The sequence below is a fragment of the Corapipo altera genome, unplaced genomic scaffold (genome assembly GCF_003945725.1).
Source record: "Corapipo altera isolate COAL_440 unplaced genomic scaffold, ASM394572v1 58272, whole genome shotgun sequence".
NCBI lineage: Eukaryota > Metazoa > Chordata > Aves > Passeriformes > Pipridae > Corapipo > Corapipo altera.
This window is the reverse complement of record NW_020886381.1, coordinates 1-6527: the sequence shown is the minus strand read 5'-3', so window position 1 is coordinate 6527 and position 6527 is coordinate 1. Positions and strand designations below refer to the sequence as shown.

Below are 6527 nucleotides of genomic sequence, written 5' to 3'. Positions count from 1 at the left end.
CCCCTGGAACTACAAGATCCCCCTGCGAGCTACAGGACTCCCCCTGGAACTACAGGATCCCCCATGGGATGGGCAGAACTCCCCTGGGAACAACAGGACCCCCCTGGGAACAACAGGACCCCCCGGGCCTGCAGGACCCTCCCTCCCAGGCAAGGAATGACTCCCCTAGGCCCGGTCCGTCCCTCAGGCTGGCGGGGCTGAAGGAGGTGACTCGGGATTTGGGGGCGCGGCGGGAGCGGCTCCCCCGGGCCAGAGCCCGGCCGGACCGGTCGCCAGGACATCTGCGGGCCCGGAGGAGCAGCCTCAGCCCCGCGCTCACCATCCCCGTCCTCGTCCATAGCGAAATCCTCCCCGCCCGCCTCATGGAGATCCAGCACGTCCGCCATGTTGGCTCCGGATGCGCCGCCATGGGCGGGAGGGCGGGAAGCGGAAATGAGGCGGCGCCATCTTGGGAAGGGCGAGGGGGGGCGCCGGGAGCTCCGCCATGTTGGAAAGGTCACATGATTGGGGAAGGGCTAGAGGCGCCGCCATATTGGGAAGGTCACCTGAGTGGGGAAGGCGGCACAAAACGCCGCCATGTTGGGGAGGGTCTGTGGTGAAAGTGTCTGAAACCAAAATATCACACCCAAAGTGTCTTTTGTACGAAACATTCCTTTAATTCCTCGTGGGGAATCACTCGCCAGCCATGCTCTCCGAAATACGGTTTCTTCGGGTGTTTATCCGTTGCTACATTCCAAGTTGCCTCCCAGAAAACCATCCTCCTTCCCCCTCGGATTAATTTCGACCTCTGACTCTCCTCTGATTGTCTTTACCCACCACGTCTATCACTAATTAAAAGATAACTTGGTGTTATTTTCCACTAAAACAAATTTTTTTTAATTGAATTTAATCCTCGGCAAAGCAAATCCTACTGAATTGTGCCTTTTGAAGCGCACGATTCATTTGGTTCACTTCCTCTGGTTCTTTTCAATTGTCTTTGCTTCCTTCACCCTTATTTTATGACACCAAACTAATTACAGGTTTAAGAGGAAAAACAGCCAAAAATGGCAACATTCAGAAAATAACATTTCTAGCTTAAAGTGGAGGTTGGGCACGACTCGGCCGCACAGAATGAGCAAAAGCACCAAAGTTACCCCAAAAACAAATCGCTGGTTTTATTGCATAAAATCCACCCCAGGATTTGTCCCGCTGGATCCGCATCATTCCATTGTTTCAACAGGGAGCACAACCCTCTTTCCATACTGAGGAAACCTGGATTTGTTCATTTCAGTGCCCTCCAAGGGGATCTGGAGCCCCCAAATCGGTGCTTTTTCCCCTTTTTTTTTTTCTTTTTCCTCCCAAAATCCACCTGGATCCATTCGCTGGGAGCTGGAGTACTGAAGCCACTGGAAGTGTTGGGAGGAGCTTCAGGAATTCTCTCTTGTGGGGAATCAGGGGAATAAATCACAGGATTAACTCCACATGATTCCTAAATCCAAGTTCCAGGTCTGGATTTTTCCAATATTTCAAGAACACTCCCCCCCCCTCCACCCCAGGCCTTTTTAATCCCATTTCCAGCGACATCAAACGTTAATAGTGTTGTGAAAGTATAAAAAATATAGAACCCCCAAAACAGGCTCGTCAGGATGTGGATATAAAAGCAGGATACCTACGGATCATGGAATTATTCCAATCTTATCCCAAAACAATGATTATTGCTGGAATATCCTGCGCTCAGGCAGAGGGAGGAAGGGGGTGAGAGGGTGGGAATAATGGCACCCCGAAGGGTTTGTGGGGATAAGAAGTGGGAAAAGCTCCAAGCTGGCGTGAAAAAGGAATTCTGGCTTGGAATTTTGTTTGTACTCCTGGTCTGGTGGAGAAAGGGGGAGTGAGATGAGAATTTCCAGGGGTAAAATGCCATTTCCTTGGGTGAACTAGAGCTGTTTGAACAATCCCATGCCATAAAAGGGTTTTTGTAAAGCTAAATATCATCTAAGTTCCACGTGGATACGGATACAAGGGGAAAGGAATGATTAGTGCAGATCCCTCCCTCATCCCCAAACTCTTCCAAGGCTTTTCCAACCTTCCATGGAAAAGCCAAGGCTGATGTTTGGCCATGGACAAGACAGTTCCAGGGGGAACTGCAGATCCTGCTGAGCTCAGGGCTGGGATGCTGCCCGGTTGATCCCAGATTTAATCCCAAATCCCAGTTTTCAATCCCTTTGGATACAGCACATCACGATCCTTTGGGATTTAATTAAGGAGCTCATCAAGGAGCTTTAATTGATCCCTTTCTGCTCTGGGAGGGAGGGGTGCCAAGCATCAGATCCAAGGGCCTTTTCCAGAGGAAAAGTTGGATCCCACGGAATCCTCCCCGCTCCAGTACCGATGGAGAGCGGAGGGGCCAAAACCTGCGTTTTTAACCCCAAAAACGAGGGACAGAAAGAATCCTGTAGGGAACAAAGAATTCCCTAGGGAATAAGGAGATCCATAGGGAATGAGTAGTTCTTGAGGGAATAAGAGATTCTCTAGGGAACGAGGAGACTGAGGAGCACCTCTAAAAACCGGGATGAAGCGGTTAAAATCCACCCAGGAGCTTTTTCCCTACATTTCTTTCCAATGTGCAAACGGGCCGGGATTCGGGAAGGGGGGCCGGGAGCTCCGGAAGGGATCCCGGGGCCGGATCCCGGGGCTCAGCAGCCGGCGGAGTGCCCGGATCCCAGCTGGCCGGCCGCCAGCAGCAGGATGTCCTTCTTCTCCTTATGGAAGCGCAGCTCCTTCCCGGCCAGCCGGGCCTCGTCCAGCTCCCGCTCCGTGGCCGCCAGCTCCCGGGAAAGGGCGCCCGGGACGCTCTGCTCCCGGTTCACCCAGTCCAGGGCCATCTGGTTCCGGATGTCATCGTCCAGGGCGCGGTGGGAATAGTGAGCCAGGACTTCCTGGTGGGAATGGGATGCGGGGGTGGGATCAGGGCCGGGAGGGAGCGGTGGGATGATGTTCCCGGAGCGGCTCTGGACTCACCTGGCGCGAGCACTGCCGCTCCCGCATGGCCTTCAGGCTCCCGTTCCAGTGCAGCAGCTGGAAAACCGTCATCAGCTCCTGGGAAGGGAAATGGGAGGCAGGATGGGAGCGGGATCGTGGAATGGTGGGATGGGGCGGGGTGGGAGAGGGACCTTATGGATCATCGGGAGCACGGGAGGGGCAGGGAACACCCGCCCAGGTGGCTTCGAGCCCTGTCCAACCCGGCCTGGGGCACTTCCAGAGGTGGGGCAGCTTCCTGGGATGTGGATTGACCTAAAGGTACCACCAGGAGCAGGACACTGGGGCAAAATTCCCTGATTAATCTGGATTACGATGGAGGTGGAGCCTCCAATGCCCCCTGTGCCGTTGGGAGTCCGGGATAAGCCTCTCCAAGCTGAAGCACTGGCAGAAACGGGGACAATTCCAGGTTTTCCAGCCATTTCTCCCTCCAGGACACACAGATTCTGCTTAAAAACTGGGACCTGTCAGGCTTCCCAAAGCCAGTTGGGAGCTGGGAATATCCATCCCAGAGTCTCCGTGTGTAAACAGGACCCTGAACAAAAACACCTCAGCCCCTCCCATTCCAGGGAAAGGAGCCAGGAGAGAGGTTGGCTTCGGGAAAAGTACGGAATCCCAAACACAGCCACGTTCCAAAGCTGGATCCAAACCCTGGAGCAGAGCCAGGGAAAAACTAGGAACAGTACCTGGAACTCCAGCATGGATTTTCCCTTGTTGGACTCCAGCATGAAGCGGAACGCCCCGATCCCGGTGTTGGGATTATCCGCCTCCTCCCGGTTGCCCTGCAGAGACATTCCAGACAGGAGCTGCCATTCCTGCCAGTGCTGCTCCTGCTGCACTAGCCCTGCTCCAGGAATTCCCAGTGGGATTCAGGAGAGCCTGGTGCCAGCACAAGGCTGTGATATCCTCATCCAGCCAGTCCAGCCTCGCTCATGCGGCACCGGCCACTTCGGCTCTCCCTGGATAAATCTGGGACAGCACCGGGATAAATGTGGCTCTCCCGGAGCAAGGAATCCCTGGACAACACCCCTGGGAACAGGATTTTTCCTGCAGTGATTCCAAAGCTCTCACAACACCCCGGAGACCACGGAGCAGCCGCAGGTTACGCGGCAAGAATTCCCTCCGGGATAATTGGGGCAGGGAAGGGAGAGCGCAAAGCTCCCAGGGATAGAATCCGAAATCCCTGGAAAAACTTTGGCTTCAGGGAAACCGGCGGATGTGCCAACCCAGCCAGGGAAGGGCCGGGAGATTCCACACCTCGGCCTCCTCATCCCACCCTGGAGCGCTGCGCTCTCCGGAGCAGGAGAACGGGAACTCGAACGCACTTAAAACTTGGAATACTCCACAAAACCTGCCTCAAACCCCGGTTCGAGGCGCTTTTCCCGGGGTTTTTCCGTGCCCATCCTTACGTTGAAGGACGCCAGGGCCTCGGAGACGCTCTTCTCGATGAAGTCGTCGGTGATGCGGCGCGACGGGTGCTCGTTGAACACGGAGTTCATCAGCGCGATCTTGGCCGCGCTGCGCCGCGCCTCGGCCTTGGTGGGACAGAACTGGGACACATGGACACTGTCACGGCATTCCCGGGATCCCAACACCCCCCCCGGGGCCACCGGGAATGGCGGTTGGGAGGGCGGGGGCGGAATTAGGAGGTGGCGCGAGGGGTTTGAAACCGCCCGTTCCCGGGGAAGTGCCTTCTCCTCCCAAGGAATCGAGGGGAAAGATGGCAGGAGAGGGCTTGGAAAAGGCTGTGGAGGTCCCCCCCACCCCGCTGGATCCCTCTGGGATCGCCCCCATCCCGCTGGAAATTCCCAGCTGGAATCCATCAGCTCCATCACATCGGGACTGAGGAGTGAAAACGTTCCTATGGAAGTCCTTTCTCCTCCCAAGAAACTGAGGGGAAAGATGGCAGGAGAGGGCTTGGAAAAGGCCGTGGAGGTTCCCCCCACCCTGCTGGATCCCTCAGGGATCACCCATATCCTGCTGGAAACAGAGGATTCCCAGCTGGAATCCATCAGCTCCGTCGAAACCGCCCATCAAGTAATTAATGACCTCCAACCCAAACCATTCCCAAATTCCTCCCAAAGACCAGGATGCTGGGAGGGCATGACCCTGTGGCTGCTGGGACTGTTTCTTTTGGATCCACTCTTCCAAGCAAGAGGGAGGACAGGAAGGAATCTGGAACGCAGCCAATATTTGGGGAAGGGGTTGGCGGGCAGGGGGAACACTCACCCCGGGGGAATATTTGGGAAGGGGTTGGCGGGCAGAGGATCACCCACCCCAGGGGAATATTTGGGAATACCTGGAAGCTGCCGAAGCAGCTGCCCCCGGGCAGGGTGACGTAGCAGACGTAGGGGGGGCTCCCGGCGGGCACCATCTCGTAGAGCACCAGCGCCCCGTGGCGAAGGTCGGCCCCGCGCGACGCCTTCATCTGCCAGAACTCCTGCAGGGCCTCCACCACGTTCACTGCCAGGGAAAAAAAACTGGGAATGACCCCCCCCATCACCTCGCCGGATCACTCCAGGATTGCCCTGAGCCTGCAGGAAACGGGCCGGGATCCATCGGCCTCGGAATCCGTCGGCCTCGGGCACGTCGGGATGAACACGGTGCTGTGGAAGTCCCTTCTCCAACCAAGGAATTGAGGGGAGAGAGGGCAGGAGGAGGCTTGGGAAAGGCTGTGGAGGTCCCCTCACCCCACTGGATCACTCAGGGATTGCCCATATCCCACTGGAAATTCCCAGCTGGAATCCATCAGCTCTGTCGCGTCAGCGCTGAGGGGTGAAAGCGTTCCCAGGGAATTCCCTTCTCCTCCCAAGAAACTGAGGGGAAAGATGGCAGGAGAGGGCTTGGAAAAGGCTGTGGAAGTGCCACGTAGGGGGGTGTCAGAGCAGGGAAATGGACAGTGGGAGGGTCACAACCCTCAGGGGACAAATCCATGGGAAGAGATTCCAGGTTTTAGCAAGGAAAACGAACCTTGGAGCGTCCTGTGCTCCCAGTCCCAGCAAATTCCCCTCTGGGACAGGGAGCTGTTGGAAAAGCCTGCCCTCTGCTCTCCCTCACCACTGCTCCTCTGAGTCCTTCCCACCTCATCCCGGACTGGGAGCCGGGCGATCCCAAAGGATTAAACTGGATTAAACTTCCACGGATGAAACTTTAAGGCCCCTTCCAACCCAAACCGTTCCCTAATTCCACGATTCCATGCAGAATCAGGGACACCTCCTGCTCCCTGAAGGACTCTTTGGGGATTCCATGGATCTAAGGCGGGGAGCTCGGCCTCACCCTTCGGATTCGCTGCTCCCGACCGTCAATCCGCCCTGTTTATCCCTCTGGAGCGCCAGCCCGGATCCTGCCGGCACAGATCCATGTGAAATCCAGTGGAATAAGTGTTTCCACATGGCTCTGGAGCCGCTGATCCCGCTGCCTGCCAAGGCCTCACCCTTTGGAAGCGCAGCGGAGCTTCCGGAGGCAGCGGGAGCCCAAAATCGTCCCCAAGTGGCTCCTCGGGGGTGGGATGA

General features: G+C 56.5%; 1 protein-coding gene across 3 annotated transcripts; it reads right to left on the bottom strand.

The window, feature by feature from the left end:
• Positions 1-1550: 1550 nt before the first annotated feature.
• On the bottom strand, positions 1551-6521 carry LIX1L (limb and CNS expressed 1 like). 3 transcript variants are annotated; one of them, XM_027632326.1, is made up of 6 exons: positions 6292-6521; positions 5315-5478; positions 4425-4565; positions 3702-3797; positions 2998-3075; positions 1551-2915 (listed from the first exon to the last, which is right to left on the bottom strand). In XM_027632326.1, the coding sequence occupies exons 2-6, from the start codon at positions 5441-5443 to the stop codon at positions 2673-2675; spliced, it is 687 nt and encodes a 228-aa protein (XP_027488127.1). In that variant the 5' UTR covers positions 5444-5478; positions 6292-6521; the 3' UTR covers positions 1551-2672. The 3 variants fall into 3 exon arrangements, with proteins under 3 accessions (XP_027488127.1, XP_027488125.1, XP_027488124.1); XM_027632324.1 differs by lacking the exon at positions 6292-6521 and having other exon boundaries at positions 5315-5720; XM_027632323.1 differs by lacking the exon at positions 6292-6521 and having other exon boundaries at positions 4425-5425.
• Between the last annotated feature and the right edge of the window lie 6 nt (positions 6522-6527).

Excerpts from the sequence above, each read along its gene's own strand:
- LIX1L (XM_027632323.1), bottom strand. The coding sequence starts at position 5,027 with ATGGATTCCAGCTGGGAATCCTCTGTTTCCAGCAGGATATGGGTGATC. Across the intron at positions 3,076-3,701 it reads AATCCATGCTGGAGTTCCAG|GAGCTGATGACGGTTTTCCA; the intron begins GTACTGTTCCTA and ends TTCCCTTCCCAG. Across the intron at positions 2,916-2,997 it reads AGCGGCAGTGCTCGCGCCAG|GAAGTCCTGGCTCACTATTC; the intron begins GTGAGTCCAGAG and ends CATTCCCACCAG.